Here is a 22,391-nt window from a genome sequence, read left to right as displayed (position 1 = left end):
CTGTAATTAACTGAAACCTCTCAGGGAGGTGAAAAGGATAGTGGAAGAATTAAGACTAAAGGAGACTAGAGCTATGATGTCTGAAAGGAAATATTTGAAAATGTGCTACATGTACTTGGCAGGCTGGAGTATAGGAGGCATTTCTGGATTAGAATGAAAGAATAAAGGAGCAGGAGTGTGTTAATGTGGGTGCAGCCAATGGTGAAAATGAAAATGTGGGCACCTTGATGCGAATAAATCTTTTTACAGCAAGCTATAAATGAATTTCTGAAAAGTGCAGATGTTGTATGTATATGCATGTTCCAGTGCCCTCATGCTCCAAATTATAATTCAGTTTACTACAGAAAACTCTGTGGCAGGTGAAGAATTGTGGACCACTGCAGAATGGTAAGTCTGGAGAGATGTGCAGCTGCACTGGGATTTTCACTGAGGAGGTGCTTGCTAGCACAGTTCTAAACAAGGCTTAAAAGTGAAGTGTGAAGCCAAAGTTTGTATGATGAATATCTTTAAAAAAAATAGGTTATTTTTTTTTTTTAAGATATTTGAATGTCGGAATATAGGGATTACCTTACAACACTGAGTTTGGTTTTTTCTGACAGGTAAGTGGTGAGTTAGGAATGAGAAGTGGGTTTATAGCCACAGAATATGCTGAGAGGATGCATTGCTGTTGGGAGACTGTTGTGATAAGTAAGAGTGTAGCTTGTGCAATCAGAAAAGCCTTTGTGCTGCATCCAAAAGTGGTTTTTTCGGTTTTGGGGTTTTTTTTTAATGGGCAAAGACACTACAAATCATGACTTAACTATTTCCAAGTAAATCCCCTTGACAAGCAAACTTCCTGCACTGACAACTAGAGGTCTGCTCTCAATACAGCAGCAGTATAGATTATGAATATAAAAACTCCATACAAAAATCTGAGCATGGCTTCAGCTGCCAGATGAGTCACATTTCATATCCTGTAGGTATATTAATTCTTTCCTGCTCATTCAATTTCTTTTCTTCCCATGCAACATGCTAATGAACATGTTTCTTTTAAAGAAAGCTTGGCAAGGCAAACCAACTAGAATCTATTAATTCTGTTAATGACTTTGTTCTATTTGGAGCTGAAATCCCGGTGAAGGAGTTTTGTGTTGCCCTAAATCAAACTTCAACAGGAAATTAGAAAGTAACTAGCAATCAATCACAGTAGCTAAATGGAAGCATAGATAAAATTGCTTGCTGCTTACATAAATTATTGTAGTGGAGTGCATTTTTTTTCCTGTTTTCCTGGGCAAATCTGAGTGATTATTTTTGGTTTTTTGATTTTTTTTTTTTTTGTTAGATTTTGTTTGTTTGTTTTTTTAATTTTTAGGTGAGGTTGTAAATGTCCTTTAATTATATGAGAGGAAAGAAAATTGCTCCTGTTGTTTCTGCAGTTTTAGTTGCCATGCAGTTGCCAGTTCAGTGATGCAGTTTTTCTGGAGTGATTGTAATAGAAAGACTGTGTTTAAAATGGCACAGTGAGTTTCAAAGATTCACATACTGAAGAGAAGGTGCACACATTTCCCGTAACATAACCCTGTGGCAGTGCAATTTTAGTTTTGTATTCTCTCACAGGTTTCAATTTCTCAGTTTTTTTCTTGGGAAACTTTAAGGGTGGAAACACTGCTAAGAAGTTGGAAGCTATCTCTAGCTCATATCTCCAGCCTGATTAATTATGATCTGATAACTCCTTTTTTCCCTTTTCCCCCAAAGTTGTCCTGGCTTTCTTCCATCAACAAGATCCCTGAGGAGCCTGTGAGATCCTCAGCTGTTCTGGAGAGCTTCATGTTGGCCAGGTGCAGCAAGCAGTGCTATCGATTGCTCTTTCAGCTCCCTGTGTGGTTCAGCCTTGCTGCATCAAACACTGACAGAACTATGCAGGGGAAGTGTTTTGTGGTGGGAAGTTGTTCCTGGAGACAGAAAATACTGACTGAATAACCTAATGTTGATACATAATTGTTCTGCCTCCATCCTCCCAGTTCCTCTCACCCTACTTGATTTTTCTTGAGAAATCATAGTAGTACAGCACACTGTGTATAAGATGCACCAGTGGTTGTTAACAATGCCTCACACTGGTTTTAACAATAAAATCTGATAACTGTTTTCATTTGTAACAGAAAATAGGCAGGCAGTAAAGCCCGAGGTTGAATGAGGCACACACAAAGGAAACCTAAACCAAAGTGAGGAAGATGTTCAAGTAAATCATGTCGAGTTTTTTCTCTTTTTAACATGTTCAGTTCAGCTGTGTGCCCAGTAATAGTTGCTAAATTTTCTCAGCATTGCACTGAGAAACATTCAGGCCAACCTGGCTGACTGTCCTGGCAGAGGCTTTGTATTGGTGAAGCTGAGCAGGGAATACCTCTGGTGGAGGAATGCCAAAATGGCTTTGAGTGAATAGCTGTCCTTGTGATGAGAAAATGTCTAGCTTTTTTCTGTTTCACAGTTCCTTTGTTTCTTAAACCACATAAATAGTTGCTCTGAATAGTAAACAGATCTAGTATTGCAGGTAAAAAAGACCTTTAAATTGTGGTCAGACTTCTAAATTGTCTTAAAATTTTGGCCTCAGGGATATTCCAGGACATACAAGTCTCATGATAACACAATACCTATAGAGAAATAAAACAAAAAATCACAGGCAAGAAGCCATTACCAGTAATGGTCACAAGTAGAAAATGGGAGAACTTTCTGCTCTGGAGGATATTGCATCTCCATACACGTCTTCCAAAAAGAAAAGCGTAAATGTTACTGCTCTATTCAAAGGGAAGACAGAAAGGATAGCGAGGTGAGGTGTGTTTGTAAAATGAACAGCCAGAACATAAATGTCTGTGTGCTGTTCTGTGTGTGCCTTACACCCTGCTTACACTGCAGCAGTTAATTTGAAACAACTCTGGGATAACTGATACCTGTGTGGAGAGGTGTGTGGGATGTGACAAACAGAACTAGTGATTTTCTGCAGGACACACCTCACAGTTAACCACTAGGAGCCAGCATGTTCTAAAATAACCCAGCTGTTGTCACTCCTCCCTCAGGGCAATACTGTGTTTTCACACTGTTCTCCTTGTTTTAAGACATGTCAGTTCTCACTTCTTTTAACGTGGTGCTTTTCTCTAGTGTAGACAGGACCAAAGTAGTATGTGGTTGAATTTAGAAATGTTCCTGTATAAAGAATACACTTTGCTCATCCTCTTTTCTTTTCTTTCTCCCTTTTTTTTTCTGAAAGGTTTTCCTGTATGTTCTCACATGCAGTTCACATGAAGTCACTTCTCTCTTTCAGTAAAAGGGGAATGTAATTTGTATTATGCAGGAGAGAGAATAAAGGTAAATGTTCCCTGAGAACCTTACCTTGGAAAAAATTAAAATGTCTTAGCCTCACATTTTGATGATAAGTAGTTATAGTCAGCTAAGGCTCTTGCAAAAATGCATTTGATTCTCAACTTTTTAAATTAATTTTCACTGCTTTTAGTTTTCCTTACTCTGCTGTAATTTCTCCCTGTGCTGAGGCTGACTGGGTGGTCAGCATAGTGAGATGCTGCTTTCCTGCTTCCTGTGCACACTTTGTCCTTCCTCTTTCTCAGCCTGCCCCTTCCAGAATGGAGGGAGGTGGTGGGCAGAGACACAGCCACATCACTGTCCTCCCAACCCAGAACTCTGCCCCTTCTTCCACTCCTACCAAAGGCCTCCTTGTTGGCTCCTGAGCAGAATAAATAATAATCTGTTGTTTCCCTCCTGAGCACCAGAGACCATCAGAGAAGTGAGTGTATTACAGGGGAAGAAGAAATGGGTTTCTTGATGCCTAGAGGTTTAGAAGTTAGAAAGGGATCACCTGCTTGAAACACTGGAGTTGTGTTTATAGGGTCATGTCTTCTAAAATTCACTGTGGAGTTTGTAGAGACTCTAAAGCTGTTTTGTTGTTTCTCCTGTCTGAAAGCATCACAACAATAAGAACAATGATTGTGATCTATACTTTGCTACAACTATAAGGCACACTGAGCATGGAGTTGCATTTTTTATGTTTTCCTCCAAATAGCTTTTTATGCCTTTTTTTTTTTTTTTTTTCATTTGAAATGGGACTGAGAAGTGTCACTGATTCACTCCATTGCATTTCTACATTTTGTTTGGCAAGGTCAATGCAGTTTGGGAAGCAGCAATTCCACAGCTGCTTTGCTCATTGCCTCCCTGCAGTGATCATTGTCCCTAACAAATATACAGCCTGAGCAGTAACTAAGCATAGCACAGAAATGGATCCTGCCCCATGGTGCTATGCTTAGTTCCTGTTCAGGGGCTGGATGACTGTAGTTGCTTGAAAAGCTTGTTTCTTACAAATCTCTGGGGGTTGCTAGGATGGTTTTGCATCCAGGCCATTGGTCCAAATATTAGTATTGAAGCATTTTTGCTACTAAAAACCAAAATGTTTCCTACAAGGCTCAAGGTGGTGTAAGTCTACCATGGGGGCCATGTGTCAGTTTGGAGGTTTTCGCACAGGTACTGGGGTAGATCCAGCCTGTGCTGCTCCATCCATGTCCCACCTCTTGCCAGCCTTTCCTAGGAACTAGTGGCAGTGACAGCTGCTTCAGCAGGGCAGTGTCAGCTATTTGGAAATGTGCCCAGCTCCTTGGGCTGTTTGCTGCCTGATCTCCTTGGGCTGTTTGCTGCCTGATCATCCATCCCCACCAACACACACTACCAAAACCTGGCCATGCAAACCCCACACAACCATCTACTTTTCACGCACGATATTAAACTTGGAGAAAATAAAGCATATGCACATTACTGAGGAAATAAATTTTGGGAAGCTAAATTTGCAGTTCCTTTTTCACATTATTTTCTCCTTTTAAATCAAGATGTGAATGTTGTGATATGCACTCTGTGTGTATGGTGACCCTTGCTGTCGCATCCCATAAAAGGAGGAAGGAGAGGAAGTGTTCTTGTTCTTGTATTTGCTCTGCTCTGAAGTCTTCTTTGTCTTGCCAAAATTTCTTCTTTGGCATTTTTTCCATATCTGGCTCATTGAAGCCATGCATTTGTTTTCCATTAGTTGCCTTGGTTAATATGATGAGGTTTTTTTATTATTATTTTTAAATACTGCATTTTAAATGAAAAAATGCACTCATTCAGTGGTCTGATAAACTAGTGTTATTTGCTGTCTTTGCCTCATGTCCTTCTTTTCACTCATTTTCCTTCTTTTTAAGTCACATCTTTGAGCCAGCTTTGCTCATGCATACATCATTTAATGTGTTTTCATGGGTGTGGTACTGCACACAGAAACCCCCAGTGTGAGCCCAAGCTCACCTGTGTGCTGGGAACAGGACACTGCAGGTACCAGGGACAAGATGGTGAAAAGAGCAAGGTGTGCTTAAGAAGCACTAACATTTTTTAAATATCTCTGTTGGCTGGTTGATTCACTTTCCATCTGTCAACATTTTCCACGTCTGTTCTGGGCTTCTTCTCCTTTGACAGAAGGAAGTAGAAATAAAAAGACCACAAGAGAATAAGTATTGAGAAGTAACACTGAAGTAAGATTTTTCACAAGCTTTTTGTGTCCTATAAACCCACCACATGAGTAGAGCCATAGGATCAAACCTCCCAAATTTCGTACTATAAAGCTTCCTCTTTCCTTTATCAAACCCTAATTTTTCCTCTTTTCCCTTATAAGATTTAAGCTAACAGATAAGTCTTGAGTCTTGCCTCAAAGACCAAAGGTAAATAAATCCACCCAGCATACACTGGCAGAGAAATTTAAAAGTTACAATGTCCTCATGGCTGCATTTTCTAAAATGTCTTTTCTCTGCCAGCACTTTTGGTCATAAGCCCTCTTCAGCAAATTCTGCAGTCACATTTATGCACTCAGTCTGTACTAGTCATAACAGGGGAGGTGATTTCTACCACATTGAATGGTATTGTATTTCAAAGTATAATCAGTTACAATCAGTACATATTTATTGGGGGGAGGCAGCCAGAGAGACTGTGCCAGGCATGCTGGGATGGGGTGTTTCAGTGAACTCTGAAAATGTTCTAACGGCATTAATGTACAGCTTCTTTCTTTCATGTCCTTTCCCACCTCAGAAAGTGATGAACCGAGGGATGAATGTTTGTTCTGTCTAAACACCTGTTTAAAAATTCCAGCTTGAACCATTTTCTCATTGTTGTGCCTTTGCCTTTTCTCTGTGTTTCTTCAAAAAGGGAAAAAAAATCACCCGGCTGAGTTATTAGCTGAAGAGTTTTGTCTCTCTAGCAGGTAAAAAAATGTGAAGTGGCTTCTGAACTTGGGCACACAAAAGCTCCCTGCATTGAATGGCTGCTTTAGATGTAGGTTTTGAAGAGGGACTTGCATCTCCCAGCACTCTGGTGAGGCTTTTTAATATGTTAATTGATGGGCAGAGGGAAATGTACCAGGCATGAGTTTACAGAGGAGTAATTTTGTAGGAAATCAGTCTCCCAAGGGAGAATTTTAACACTCTTCATCCTCCCCCCAAAGATACTGACTTTCCCAGTTATCTTCACCTCTTGGGGAGTTTTTCAACTGTGATCAGCAGCAGTTTGATGTCCCTGGATGTGCCATGTTGCTGTCCATGACTTGAATGCATAGGAGAAATGGCTGCAATCCCTGGATAATCACCCATGTACCTGCCTGGCCTCCATGCCTGGGCCAAAGGCAGCCCTTGGCAGGAGCCTGCCTCCATACCAGCCTGTTCCGATTCACTGCCCAGTTTATTGGTGCAAATTGAGGCAGCTGAGGTTAACTCACAGAGGTGTGAACTGGAGCAGATGAAGTGCTGGCCTGCATCTTGTCCTGTGGCTGTGGAGCAGCAACCTTTGTAGAGGAGCAGCAGAAAGCGGTGAGAGAAAAGGCATAACTGCTGCCAGGATGGCTAGGCATCCTCTCTGAACACCTTTTTCTGCCCCAGTTTAATCTCTCTGGTGCAGAGATCATTACCCTTTTACTCACTGAGAAGAGTTTAGATCTATTTCCCCATCCTCAACCTTTCCACTTTGCCATTTATTCCTTGCTTCATGATTAACTGTGCTTGAAATTGGACACAGAGGCATGTGCAAGTGGAAAACCAAAGGAGAAGTCCCAAACTGTGCTGTTGCTATTAATGGCAGGGCTAGCAGCCAGCGACTTCACTTGGTTATGCCAAACCCAGATTAGACAGTACAAACCCTGACAATTTGGTATTATTTTCTGAAGAAATTATTCAAAGTCTATTTTCTAGTGGGGAGACAAGACTGCATTTTGCATGAAAAGAATAACTTTCTTTAGCTGTTGAGCAAACACAGAGCATCTGCCTAACATATATATATCCAAGAAAATGTAGGCAGAAAATGTTCATTTTGGAACTTAGTGGATGAAATTTTGTCCCTTTGGAGTAAATGGGAGATTTGCCATTGACTGCAGTCAGGCAGGCGTTTCACCCGATACTTTTTACATATGTTTTTATATGTTATGATAATTCGTGAATGAACTAAAATAGTCCTGTAGAGAATATACGAGGATTGTTCTTCTCTGGCTTATGGGGAGCAGCCTTCATTTATATTGGGGTTCTTGGAAAGAAATATGGATGGGAGAGTCTTTACCACATTAACAATACATACTTCATCTTGTATCTCTGTTTTGTGTAATCCATCGACAGCGGCATTGCACAGAGTTAGCTGAGAAAGGAGCACAGATGGGAAGAAAATGTTTGAAACCAGATCTGAAGGAGGCTGAGGTGAGTTTTCTGGATGGGGGTTGTAATCAGCAGAGAAAGCAGAGTATCTTGCCCTTTGAGGGTGCCTGTCTTAGGTTGTTCCAAGTCTATGATCCAAAGGCCTAGTCGGGCTTCCAACCTCATTCTGGCTGGATTACTAAATGCTCAAGAAATCATTAGTAGCCAGGAGATCTTTGGGGGGGTTATTTGTTTGTTACCTGGCACGGGGAGATTCTGAAGAATCCTTGTGGACACAGACCTTGTTATTTCAGCCAGGTTTCTGCCTCCCAGCATCAGGTTCCTTCAACATTCTCCTTATGAAGATGCAACTTCTACCTGATGAGAAACCGATACCCATGGACATTACGGGCTGGTTTTATCCCCTGGGAATGCACGATTCCTGTGCTCCACAGTCTGCTTTGGCCACCTCTTGCCTTGATTTGAATATGTTAGCTTTGGCCTGGGAAGTTCCAACAGTCCAAAGGAGCTTGTCCTTTCCTGGCTCAGCCACCAGTTAGTGCTGGCCCTCGGCCTGGAAGGCTGCTAATGTAAGAGAGAAAAGGGGTAGCTGGAGAGCCATTTCTGTTCCATTTCTGGAAGAAACTTCCATTCTTGTCCTGGTCAGAACATCTCCAGAGGATGAATAAGCGGTCTGGAACTTAGGGAAGGAAAGAAAAAGGATGAAGTTAATGCCATGATATTTTCTGTTGCAGGACTCTGGTTTGCAGGCAATTGGGGGAATCCTCCATTACTGTAACTGCATTTGGCTTAAATATGCAGTGAAGTGACCACCTAGAGAAAATAAAACCATAGCTAATACAAAGCCCATGTAAATCTGAGCATGAGCAGATATTACAAATAATTGGTAGGATAAAAATGTTGGTGATGATGTTGACTGCAGCATAGAGAAATCCCAAACTTTTACTGACAGATCTGCTTTACCTAGCTTGGGTGTGAAAGCAGTAGAGCTGTTTGGATGGTATTGTGTGCAAGTGAATAAGCTTGTCTTTTCAGAGCAACTTGGGTGCCTTCCTGTTGCTGTGGTATGACTAATCCCAGCCACGACAATTTTCTTCCATGTAGTTGAGAGACATCTGTATTTCCAAGTGGATCCTACAGTTATGACTACATGGCAATTACTGCAATTAAAAAGGTGTGGTTTAAACTAAAAGATTATTTAAGTGCTCATTGCTAAAGACTTTCATCTGTTTAGCAGCCTAACAGTGCACAGTTTGGAGTGGTTCAGATTTTTCACTTCCCTGGTACACTACTGAGTCCTGAATTCTAGCTGGTACTTCTACTATAGCCTGTGCCTTTAACCTAGGCAGTAATGGCATAAAGTTGTTGCAGTAAATAAAAATTTCAGATAAATGCTTTAGTGTTCAAGCAAAGAAGCCTTTGGGAATATTTAAACTCATTCTGATTTCCTTTAAATATTATCTTGGCCACAAAATACTATTATTTGTCCTTGCAAAGTGTTTTTTTTCTGGAAAGCTTTAACACAAATTCTCTTGTATCATATTGTCATGTAATAAATTTTCGTGGTTTGGCTGATGTTCTGGTTTAAGCCTGTTCTAAAACAGAAGGAAGAAAAGTAGCCTAAAATAGCAATTAGAAGAGAGATTTGAGGGTTATGAATTATTTTCTATTTCTGTCACTAGCTTAGCTCTCAGCTCAGCATGCCTTGAAGTTGCAGGAAATGTTTTATTGATTTCAGTAGATCTTGGTTCAGGTGCATTTAGTCCAACCTTGGACAAGTCAGGTGCCTTCTGTGTTGGGACTGAAAAGTACGTGTTCTGTTTACCCCTCCAATGGATCACTATAAAGCTTCATTCATTCACATCTGCAAAGAGCTTCAGGGCTTGTAAATGAATGCCACTTTCTAAAGCACAAACTATTATTTCAGTGTAGTTGAATTCATTTTACCTTCCCACCAGCTGCCAACAATCTGTTTAGTGCAATGAAATTCTGACAGCCTATGTCAACAACTGAAAGCTCATTCATGACAGAGAGAAAAAAGAAAGAGAAAATTCAGAACTGAACTCTTCCCCTAGCAGAGAATGGCTTTGTGTATGAAAACAAAAATTTTGTCTCTCATTTCAAAAGGCCCTCTCATAAAAGAAATGCATGTTAAAATAAAACTGCTGTTACTTTTTCATTCATTGCATTACAGACCCCTCCTGGTTCTTGATGAAGAGTGAGGTGAAATATCGCACAACTGAGCTACAGAGAAAACAGCAAGCTGTTCCAAGTGCATAAGCCAAAATGAGCATTCAGAGAGAGATCACCCTGTCATGAGCTCATGCTGGCAATATGTTTTTTTCTATGGGTGTAAACTGAGATTTGAGCCTGAGAGAGACTCCATATTCAGCCCTGCAGGAGCACTTTTGTGCGTGTTGTTTTCTTTAGAATAAGTGAGGAAGTTGTGAACTGCTCCCAGACCTAGAAAAATACCTACAGCGGCAGCGAGTTCGATGGCCTGCTCCCCTTCCCTCCCCACCATGCAGCAATAAACTGGAGTCAGAGAAAACATGCAGGTTTTACTGAAGGGACAATGTCATTTTGCCCTTTATGATTACTTGGGTTTGTGTGGTGGTCTGAGCGTTCTGCCTGTTTTCATTCAGGAGGTTGTAGGCAGAGGTAGGTTTGGGGTTGGCAGAGGCAGGGACATGGTGGTCAGGGCTGGGAAGCTGGAAGGCAGAGTGAGTCCCTGTGTGAGCAGGCATGATCTGAAGCCTGATGTCCCTGCCCCTGTGTGGCAGTGGGGTGCCTGTCTGTATCATGACTCTGGGCAGAACCCAAAGTCAGCAGAGTGCCCAGTTTCTCTGTTCTCTGAATTTTCAGTCAAAAAAGTACTGTGCTATAGAAGAACAATGTCATTTGAATTTACTAGGATATTTTATGTCCTTCTGTGCTGGTTTATTTTTGCTAGATGTGAACAATACTGGGATTTCTGGTATAAACTGCCCCTTCCAGGCAGTCACACCTCCCTCTGCCTGAGGTCTACTCCCAGCAGAGTGTGATCTGTTGCATATCCTGTTCTAGACCTAAACAATTCACAATTCCTTTCAAGAGTGTCATATCATTCTTATTAGTAAAGTTTGAAAAGCATAGCATTAATTCTTTTCCTGGGTGACCTAAAAAAGGCTAGTAACTCTTGTTAGGAAAAGAATATATTTAAAAATAGATGCACTTTTCTAATCCCCAAAGTGCTGACACCCAGTTTTAGAGTATGACTGTGGCTGGGGTCATCGTGGCACTGGAAAAGACCATCCCAGCTGTGCTGTACCCAAGACACATACTCTGATGAACATGTTTAGGAATCCAGTTTCCTTTTCCTGATGGCATTTTTCAGCGCATTTCAGAGATGGGATGCATTTTGAGTTATTTTGAAAGAAGCAGCTATAAACCCTTTGATGCAGGAATTCAGAAACAATGTAGTCAAGTAAGGCATGAACACATGGCAAATGTAATTGAAATAGTAAGCTGAGCCTACAGACAGTTCTTGCCTAAAATTAGCTGTAGAAATTTAGTCTTTCTTGTTCTGTTGTCATATTCTTGTTCATGAATGTACATGGGTTCAGAAGTCCTGAATTCCTTTTACAGATGCCTAGCAGTCTTTCTTTTTCCTCTAAATACATTACAGAAGTTTATCTTATGCCTTACTTAAAGGCTTAAGAAACTTCTCCTTCCTATCCTTTTTGGCTGAGTTCACTCTAAAATACACTGATTTCTGTATTTACTGCAGTATGATACATCAAAGCATTGCAACCTATACCGAGGGTTATGTTAAAGGTAAGATAGTCAAAGATATGAATATTCATGAATATTCTAGGAGTGATGAAAAAAACCATTTAGAAATATATTTTTATTGACTATTTTATGGTGGGGAACAATCTGCTGTGGGTAACAGTGTGATATCCATGTTCGAAGCTTTTAAAACCACTGCTGCAATGCTGTGTGTGATCTCAAGCATCTCATAGTTGACATTCCCACCACCAGAGGAGAAAATACATAGCTAAAATTGGTAAAACCCTGTGTTATTTTATTCTTGAACACACACACACATAGAGAAAAAAAAAAAAGTCAGCAGTGAAATACAACTAGAACAGGCTGGGAAAAGCAAGCAGGGAAAAACAAAAGCCTTGGGATGCAGGTTGCATTGCTGATGCACACATGGAGTGAGCGCTCCACAGGGAGCTCCCAGTGCATTCACTGTCTATGATCACTGTTTTTGCACAACTGCAAAGACTGTTTGGCACTAGATACTGTGATGGTGAGATGGTTGGGGCTTTTCCAGCATAGAAGCCCACCTTGGTTTGGACCTGTTAGGGTGGTGCTGTGACACCTCCAGCTGAAGAGCAGGTTCAGTTTCACCTCAGGGGTCGCTGTCCATTGCAAGATGTAAATATGCCCTATCTGAGCACCTGCCTGCAGTCCTCTGTGGAATGGTGATTACGAGCCTTCTCAGCCCCATAAAGATTCTGTAGGGATAAACCCTATTAAAAAAATGATACGATCTTGGATAATTCAGTGGCAGCCCCGTAAAAGTAGGATTTCCCCCTGCTGACATGAAGAGGCTTGAGGAAGCTGTCAGAACTGCTTTTAGATGTAGCTTATATGACCTAAATTAAAATAGGAACTGAACTTCTGTCTCCAGCACTCAGTCTGGCTTACTTTAAATCAAATAGGATTCATTAATTAAGATTTGAACAAATTTGTTTTCACATCTAGTAAAAATGAGTGCCTATGGAGAAGGTGCTAGGTGCTCCACTGTCACTGATCAAAATTACATGAGCAGAATTACCCTGCAATTGTACAAATAGGCATTTGTATTACAGCTGCCAATAGAAACAAACCTGCTACAGGAGGTAACACAAACATCTGCTCCCCTATGGCTGCTGGGGGGGTTTCTCCCCATCCAGCCACACCTCCAGCTGTCACCTCCCCAAAGAAATACGTAGTACTGCATAATACTGTGTGCCCTGAAAATCAGCAGGTCAGGGTGCTTATACAGGGACAAGGAGGATTGCTTTGTTCTTGTGTATTTATAGCTTTGTCTTAATGGACTGTTTAAGAAAACATGTGAACCTTTCAGGAATGTAATTGTGGTAGTGTCAGTTGTAGCACAGCAGCACAGCAGCCAAAACTCAGGCATCAAAACTCTTTATGAAATTATCATCTGGAAGAAGAATACAAATGCTCAAAAACTGCTGGTGAATTCATTGCTTTTAGTGTTTGTACACGTGAGAGAGAGAAAATAGCCAGGGGCATTAATTCACACATGGATTATGCTATATTTCACTTTTAAAAGCAAAGCTCTTTTCTGATTTACAGCTATTTAAAATAATTACTTAGCTCAATGCAGCAAGGGAATCAGCTGGCAGAGTGGCTTAGCATATTAAGATACAGCTTTATGTGTAGACCCTCCCTCCTCTCAGTGCCACAAGTCCTCAGCGGGGACCTCAGCTGATGAAGTGATAGCAGCAGGTTTCCAGTCTCAAGCACACTGTGTGGGCTGCTGTTCTGCGATCAGGGCAGCTGCCCGGGGAAGCTAGATTTTTGTAGATGGGAAAGCCAGAAAGGAACAGCCTAATCGTTTAGCCTGACTTCATTTTACTCAGTAATTCCTGCCTAAAGCCCTGTCATTTGTGGCTGAAATAGAACATGTCTGTTAGCTGTCTAACCTTGATTTAAAGACTGCAAGGGACAGAAAACGCATCCTATCCCATGGCACACCATTGCAGTCATTCTTGCTATTTGCATCTTGTTTGCAACTTGAACTCTGTTAACTGACTTTTAACTTCCAGCTACTGCATTTTGGCTCACTGGCACCACTAGTGCTGTGCACAGTGCTGGCCAACGTTAACATCAGCTAACTGACATCACTGGAAGGAAATCTGGGAAGAGCTACTTCAGAGCAATCCACTGCTTGATGGCTTCCCTGTCTTTAGATATGGTTGTAATGGTTTTGTTTTGCATGCTCTCAGCCAGCTCTTGATTTTTAGAGCTTCAAAGCTTAGAGAGAGATAGATTAGGAAGCATAGTAAATGCTAGGATATCGTATCCTGTAGATGTGGAATAACTTTCGTGCTGCACTCACACCCCTGATTTAAGGGGCTCCATCCAGATGAAGATAATCTGGATTTGGAGCTCCTGCAAATGTGTTTGGTCATTGCAGACTTTCAGTATCATCTGCAGTTCAGACAAACACATCAGACAATAGGATTTGGTCCCGTTTTGTTTCTCACATCTGTGTCCTTTTTTCTTTCGTTCTTCTACACACATAGAATTTGACTACTGGATCTGATTGCAGGTTGTAGTCTATTATTGTGTGACAAAAGTTGACAACGTAGGTATTCTCATAAATTTTATCTGAAAATTCAACATAGTGCTCAAGGGAGATATGATATCCAAGGACTATTAAATCCAGCCTGGGATATATTTTTTCACACTTTCTGGAGCTACCTTTCAGGTTTTAGAGAGCCACCAAGGTCTGGATTCAGCAGTGGCAAGCAGATGGCAAAAGACAGCTTTATGTGGAATGCAACCCATGTAGTGGGAAGCTCTTTTGTGTTTATTCCTGGTCTGTAAGGGTGAACCCTTTGCCATCCTAAAGAGATTGCTTCAAATCTGCATCAGCTTGTTGGAATAACAGACAGTTAAGGAAAGAAGCCTTTTTTCTATTTTAAAGATAACCCCATATCATGTTAATTACAAATGAGGCAGTGAACAGCTATCAAATATGGGGTCTTTTACTTTTGGATAAAATCTCATTGCTAGATTAATTAAATCTGTGACCAAGTTTATAAACTAAATATAGGTATAGATATAAAATTAGTTAGGATGTCAAAATCTGAATTAACACCTACCTAGGAGAATCTAATTTAATTTGTTAATATTTATTTTAATATTTTATCTGATATTTTCTATAAACTTTTTTCAAAATAAAGGATCAGTTATATATATATATGTATACGCACATATATATATTGTGCATAACAAGAAATGTCTTCATCTTGCTGTGGATAGTGGGATAAATTTAACGTGTAGGACACAGCAAATTTTTTCAGGCAAATCTAAGTATATTTGAACAATCACCTTGACAAGTGATTGGATTTGCAGCTGGGAAGGTATAAACAGACTGGGATCGACAGCAAAGAGATTAATGAAGATCCATAAAACACAAAACTGGGACAGACTATTAAGTCTGGTTGACAGCATATGAGATAAGTGGACTAGAAATAAAGTTAATGTGAAAATATTGATCTGAGTAATCCTACTTAGATAGTTATATCCGAGTTACAAATTCTGAAGTAATTGCCCACAGAAGGCAGCAGCAACATGCTCTACAGGTGGAGTGAAGGCATTGCGATATATCTGGAATGAAACTGAAAAAAACCACTACTACTATCTGTACTACAAACAGTATGAAAGCCTTTCCCCTTTGAAGACCAACTCAGGTATATTATTTCCAGTCAGATTCTGGCAACTACAAGATTTTTCCACAGAGAAGGCAAAGCATCTATTATTTCACAGCAAAAGGAGTTCAGCAAATTAGCTTGTGATTAAGAGTTAAATGATGGCTACCAGACAAAAAAAAATTCCTAATTACATTTTTCTGCATTTATAAGGAGAGCAGTCCCTACATAGCTTTCTATTATAGTAACTGTGACCAGCCTCCACGTGGTCACCAGCAAATCTTTTGTGCAGCTGACACTCCTTCAAGGAGGTGTTGCTGAAATCAATATATGTGTGCCTGGGGAACTATAAATAATGAAACACCTGATGCTTTGCAAAGTTAACGCTTTCTCCATATATCACATATTACAGGCTGAATGCCCATAGTGACCCCAGCCAGTGAGGCTGGAGACAAACATCCTTTCTTAGATCCAGCTGCAATAGTTGAAGATATTAGTGCTTCCCCATGCCACAATTTTGCCAGAAAGCTGATTTATATGGGCGTTCTGTAACCCAGGATAGGAAAAAAAATCACTGGGGTTAATGGAAATCATTGTTTCAGCATTGCTTAAACTAATCTCTGTCCTTAAACTAAACCCACAGAGGATCAGGGAACACCACCTGGTAGGCAGAAATGGAAGCATGGTGCCCACTGGCTGAAAGGCAGTAACAAGCAGCTGACACCATGCTGTCTTCAAACAGCAGGAAATAACTTCATGGAAAATTTTTCAGGTTTTATTTTATTTGCTTCAGCTCTGTCTGGAGCAGTTCAGCCACGCTCTGCCCTCAGCTGGCTGCTACCGCCCATGTAATGAGCGCTGGAACGGATCCTGCAGCGCTCCCGCCCTGCGTCAGCCCCGAGTCAGGTGGCTTGGCTTACACTGCTGCTGCTGAAGATGGTTTGCAGTGAGCCAGAGAGTGGCAGAAAAGGAAGTGGTCATGCTGCTTTACCATCTCAGCCATGTCTTCAGCATGGGAGAGCCACATCTTCAGCTGCCACAGCTGTTGCGTGGGAGAGGCAATGTTTGTAGGTAGAATTAACTCTTATTGATAGACCTTGGTGGTTGTAACAACACTATCTCTGTTCCAGTGATCTTTTGCACTCTAGTGTCATACCCAGCTATAGTTTGCTATAGTTTAATTCTCCTTGAATGAAAAAGAATTTCCAATTAATCCAAGGAGGATTAAGCTATAGTAAATTGTCATTTTCCAATATGGGCTGATACAGCTATCACCTTCCAGCTTCCTTCCTTGCTCCTTTCCTGGAGGTTGGGTTCCTGCCACAGGACAGCTGAATTTGGCATGTGGAGCTGCTTGGGAGCACCAGAATTCACTGCCTTGCATAGTGGATTAGAGGGATGCTCATACGGGGTTGCCTGAAGACACAGGCTTAAAAATGAATTCCTATGCTGTTCACCTGCCTACAAAGTCAGAGGTGACTTCCTCCAGGAATGGAATTGGAGAACAGCAGCAGAAGTAACTTTCTTCTATCTAACTGGCTGGCTCCCCAACAGGCAATCCCTTCTAAACTGGAAAGTTTTGGCATTTTGTGTACTCTAACTAACATCCCTCATCTTCAAATAATATGCTTATCCTCCTGTCCATTTTTTACAGTGGAATACTTCATAGATCTGAGGAGCTGACTATGAGAGCGATCTGTTGAGGATGTAGGAGGTGGCTAGTGCACTAAAACTTTGGCACCCTGCTTCCCCTGGGATAATGTCATTGTGGCATCTTCCCACCATGTCTTAGAACTGTCAGTTCTCTTTTTTGTGTGGGTCAGCATGTCAGTGAGAAAGAAGATGGGGAACAGCAGGGGCAGCTAAATATATCCAGGAGATGGCAAACATCTCCTCAAGATTTAGAAACTTCTGTTTGTGATTTGTGGAAGAAAAGAATGAGGTCATGAACATGGCAAAAGAGAGGAAGAAAAAATGTTTAAGAAAGGAACGGAAGAAAGACTCAGAGAAGGCAGAAACTTAAAGAAGGTAGAACGCTTAAGACGTAAAGCTCATGCTCACAGTAGGCAAAACATCTATAGTGTCCCAAAGATGTAGTATTTCTGGAAACATGCTGTAGTTGGGCAGTGCTTTCATATAACTTTATTTCATATACAACTGTTGAAGTGTCCTAGTTTCACAAAATACATGACTACTGCCAGAACCACAGATAACTACGTCAGTCTTATTTTTCCCCTGCTATCTTTATGCATGCTGTATCTGAAGACAGAATTTTGCTCTTTAGGCACTGCCTGACCATGTCAACAGCAGGTTTTATTTAGTTTTTTGGTGAATGTGTCTGATTGAACATGATTCACATGTTTTCTTAGTGACAGCATGGGCTGCAAGGGACATGGCTGTTTTTCCAAACTTGCTGTGATTCAGTGGAATTCAGGCATTTTCATATTGAACATCTGTGACTTGGGGAAGATCCATGTGTTTTCTCAATGAATATGAATGAAGCTGGCAAGGGTCTCTGCATTTCCTTCTTGCTTCTATGCTTGTAATTATCACAGTGTATAAATATACAGAGACTTTCTCAGAATGTGCCTAAGAAGATCTGACAAGATCTAAGCTTTGCTCTGCCCTGTTTCTCTGTGTAAGGAGGCAAGTCAGATACAGTGGATGTGATCTCATGTGTTCCCCCTCCTGTCCATGCAACTACACACATGCAGTAGTACTTCTAAACTTACTTTAGAACCTAATTCTCTCTCTTAATCTGGATATGTGGAATTGTGTAGGTCTCAAAAATGTTGGGAAAAAAATCCTCACCTTCTCCTCACTTGCAGTGAGTTTGCTCCCTCTTTAGAGTGCTCTGGCAGTGTACTTGGGTAGTTCTTCCATGACTTGGAAAAGAGACAAATAGTAAAATAGCTGCCCTCTCAAGTGCCCCTTTATAGGAGAGGACTAAGCTATAGTAACTCCTCCTGCTACTTACTGTTCTTTGCCCTGATTTCACTTGTCTGTCCTAGGATGAATTTACTATTCTCTGAGCAGCTGTTAGATTCTTGCCTGAAAGCTGAAGTTAAGTTTGTAAAGGATCAGTGGGAACAGCAAGAGACTAGTAACCACTGAAGTATTGTACTTGGCTTTCGTGGACAGATGGATGGCTGGTACTTAGCATTTATATGACACTGTGTATTCTCGGTGTGATTGAAAAACACTTATTCTCTCTTAGACCATTCTGAGATAGGTACAGGAGTCAGGAATAGTGGTAAAGTTCCAGTCTTGCGGAAACTGAAGTTTCTGCTTAAAGCTTACTTCTGGTGAATGCTTTCCTGCCATGCTAAGTTGCTATTTACTGACTTAGTGCTATGATAACAAGCAAGCCTTTTAATGGAAAATGAGGACCAGAATATTAAGGCGAGACAAATCCTTGCTGAATTGTGCAAACTCGTTCATCCTCGCAGATTTCTGTTTCATTTAAATTCTTCTCCTTCACGAGCCATGCCTCTGCATCTAGAGGCAGCCCGTGCGCTAGTCACGCTTTGCCCCATCAGCAGGAAGCCAGCTGATTCCCCGAGTAATCAATTTCGCCGAAGACCTCTCCGGATCCTGGGCGGCACCGGAGCAGCGCCACACCATCCCGACCCAGCCCGACACGTCCGTGCGTGGGGGACGCGGCCGCCCCCCGGGCGCTGGGTGGCTGCGCGGGCGGCGGCCCCAGGGCTGCGGGGGCGCGGCGGGGCGGGGGCTGCGCGGGGCGGCGGCGGCGGGAGCGGCTCTCCCGCCTCCTCGCACACGCTCGTCCTTCCCATCACCGGCGGCGGCGTTCGGAGTTGCTCCCGCGGCGGCGAGGCGGAGGCACCTGCGTGGCGGTGGCGAGCAGCAGGGCGCGGGCTGCCCGCGATGCCGGCTTAGCGGCGGAGCATGGCGCGGCGGCTGCGGGCGGGCAGGTGCCGGGGCGGGCAGGGCGGCGCTCCCCCGACGGGACGGGCGCTGCCGCTGCTGCTGCTGCCGCTGTGGCTGTGCGCGGCCGGCGGCGGCGCGGCGCCGGTGTATAACCTCAGCCTGACGGTGGACGAGGGGCTGCCGGCCGAGACGCTGGTGGGCGACATCCGCGCGGGGCTGCCACCGGGCGCGGACCCGCCCGGGGGCTTCCTGCTGTCGGAGGGGAGCGGCGAGTCGGCGGTGCTGGCGGATTTCCACGTCCAGCCCGAGACGGGCATCATCCGCACGGCGCGGCGGCTGGACCGGGAGCGGCGGGCGCGCTACAGCTTCGCGGCGGCCACGCTGCGCGGCGAGGTGGTGCAGGTGGAGATCGCTGTCACCGACGTGAACGACCACTCGCCACGCTTCCCGAAGGACAGTCTACAGCTCAACATCTCGGAGCTCAGCCCGCCCGGCACGGCTTTCCGCCTGCCGGCTGCCCGTGACCCCGATGCCGGCGGCTTCGGCACGCAGGGCTACGCGCTGCTGGAGGAGGGCGGCGCGGCGGGGGAGCCGCCGCTCTTCCAGCTGCGCTATGCGCGGCCGGAGCCGCTGGAGCTGGTGCTGCTGCGGCGGCTGGACCGCGAACGGGCGGACGTCCACCGGCTGGTGGTGGAGGCGTGGGACGGCGGCAGCCCGCGGCGACGCGGCCGCCTGCGGGTGTCGGTGCGGGTGCTGGACGAGAACGACAACGCGCCCGCATTCAGCCGCGGCGAGTACCGGGCGCGGCTGCGGGAGGACGCGCCGCCGGGCACCGCCGTCTGCCGCCTGCGGGCCACCGACCCCGACCTGGGCGCCAACGGCGAGGTGCGGTACGCCATCAATCGCCGGCAGAGCGATCCCGACGGCTACTTCGCGGTGGAGGAGCGCAGCGGCATCCTGCGTCTCCGCCGTCCGCTGGACCGCGAGGCGCGGGCCCTGCACCGCCTGGTCGTGGAGGCGCGGGACGGCGGCGCCCAGCCCGAGATCTCCAGCGTCCTCGTCTCCGTGGCCGTGTTGGACGTGAACGACAACAGGCCCTCCATCCGTCTGCTCTACCTCACCGAGACCGGCGGCCCGCGGGTCTCCGAAGGGGCGCGGCCCGGCGACTACGTGGCCCGAGTCTCCGTCTCGGACGCCGACGACGGCGGCGACGCGGAGGGCGCGGAGGGCGACGGCGGCAGCATCTCGCTGGCCCTGCTGGGCGGCGACGGCGCCTTCGCCTTGCGGGCGGCCGGGGCCGGCGTCTTCTTCCTCTGCGTGGCGGGGCCGCTGGACCGCGAGAGCCGCGACCTGTACGAGCTGCGCCTGGTGGCCACGGACGGCGGCACGCCGCCGCTCTCCGCCGAGGAGCCGCTGCTGCTGCGCGTCGCCGACCTCAACGACGAGACGCCCGCGTTCCCGCAGCTCCACTACCGCGCCGCCGTCTCCGAGGCCGCCTCCCCCGGCACCGCCGTGCTCCGCCTCAGCGCCTCCGACGCCGACGAGCCGGGCTCGCCCAACGCCGAGGTGCGGTACGCGCTGGAGGGCGACGCGGCCGCCCTGGCCCTGCTGCGCATCGACGCGCGGAGCGGCGCCGTCAGCACCCGCGCGCGCCTGGACCGGGAGCGGCAGGAGGCGCTGGAGCTGCGCGTGGTGGCGCGGGACGGCGGCGTCCCGCCGCGCGCCGCCGCGTGCCGCCTCAGCGTGCGCGTGGAGGACGCCAACGACAACGAGCCGCGCTTCGAGCGCGCCGTGTACCGCGCGCGCATGCCCGAGCACGCCGCGCGCGGCCGCCGCCTCCTCCAGGTGAGCCCCACACGGCCCCGCACGGCCCCGCACGGCCCCGCTCGGTCCGGGCTCCGCGGCCTCTGCCCTGGAACGCCTGCGCTCCATGGCAGCGCCGCCGCGCTGCAGCACGGCCGGGAAGCAGGGAGCGCGGCAGGTGGAGCGCTGTTAATGAGCGCGACCCTCGTACCGCCGTCCGCACAAGCGCCCTGAGCAACGCGTTCCTTGTCCCGTAACACTTGTAGCGTGGGTAACGAGCGCAGGAGCTCAGGTCTTCAGAGGGAGTCTAGTATCAGCTCTGGTTGAACCTCAGAGGGAGTTAAACCAACTGTGATACTTTGAGGACTTGAGATGGTTTTCAGAGAGCCGGTAGGAGCCGTCCCCGGGGGCAGCATCACCCAGGGGCAGACAGTGTAACACGCAATTAAAATGCGCTTCAGGGTCTTTGTGATGGTACCCGAGCTTTCTGCTAACGATGTGAATCAACTCACCCTGCCTTGCAGAAACTGATTAGTCCTAATAGAGAAAAATACTCTACTTGTCCATAAAAACCCCTTTTTATTCTTTGCAGGTGAGGTTGAATGGAGGCTTTGGAGGGCCAGAAGTTGACAGAGAACCCTTTTGCTTTTAGCTTAGAAAAGCTTTGCAGGATGTGTACCTTTGAACTGAACAAAGCCTTTTCCATCAGAAGAAAATGCACAGCAGTTGGGCCTGTGAATGCTTCTGAGTTTGTGCAGAACTTACATGAATTTGGGAAAAACCATTACTTAAAGAGGAGACCTAGGGAGAACTGCAGTGTGTTTCCTCAGTACTTTTGATAAAAAAAAATCAATCTGCCTTTGCCTTCAGGTGGCCTACTAAATTAATTTTTTTTCTTTTCAAATCAGGAGCCACTGGTGATATTTTGGGTCTGACAATAGCTGATTGGAATAAAGAGCATTTCCTTCTCTGTATCATTTTTTCTTTTTTTTTTTCCAATTGTACTCTGAGCTCAAAAAGTAGACAACTTTTACAGCCCTAATACAATTTAATCTATAAAACCTTAGGAAGATTGAGCTCATGGAGCTTTTCATTCGGTATCCCAAGCCATCACTGCCCTTTCTTTTTCCTTCAACACCATGGGTATGGGGGGTGGGGAAGAAAAAACCCAAACCTAAAAAAACCCCGGAGCATCGTGTACCGGTGGCCCCAGGAAAGCCCAGAAGAAGAGTAAAACGTAATTGTGGGAGTTGTCCGTGTCCCGGGGAGGGGCGAGGGCAGCGGCAGCGTCCGTGGTGCTGAAAGGCAGCGGGGCCGGACACCGCGGCGGGGCTGGCGGGTAGCGACTGCTTGCTTTTGACTGGAGCCGGGAGAAGCCTCCCGAAGGGCTCCTGAGTGTTTCAAAGCGAATAACCTGTAATCGTGGTTTTACTGTTTTGGTTTTTTTCTTGAATGTTTTGGTGCATTATTAGAGCAGGTTTTTTAGGGCCGCACATGTGATGTCATGGGCGTGGATATCGCTCACGGTGCGCTGAATTTTGGAAGTGTCACCATGCTGCCATAATCCTGT

At 45.2% G+C, this 22,391-nt stretch overlaps 1 protein-coding gene across 1 annotated transcript in view; it reads left to right on the top strand.

Moving 5' to 3' along the window:
* Nucleotides 1-19,036: 19,036 nt before the first annotated feature.
* Nucleotides 19,037-22,391, top strand: part of DCHS2 (dachsous cadherin-related 2) — a 101,346-nt gene continuing 97,991 nt past the window's right edge. The window contains exon 1 of the mRNA XM_041427803.1: nucleotides 19,037-20,863. Coding sequence (XP_041283737.1) covers nucleotides 19,037-20,863 — 1,827 coding nt within the window. The remainder of the gene's footprint in view (nucleotides 20,864-22,391) is intronic.

The sequence above is a fragment of the Onychostruthus taczanowskii genome, unplaced genomic scaffold, assembly GCF_017590055.1.
Source record: "Onychostruthus taczanowskii isolate IOZ18803 unplaced genomic scaffold, ASM1759005v1 scaffold12, whole genome shotgun sequence".
NCBI lineage: Eukaryota > Metazoa > Chordata > Aves > Passeriformes > Passeridae > Onychostruthus > Onychostruthus taczanowskii.
This window is presented reverse-complemented; position numbering and strand designations above follow the sequence as displayed.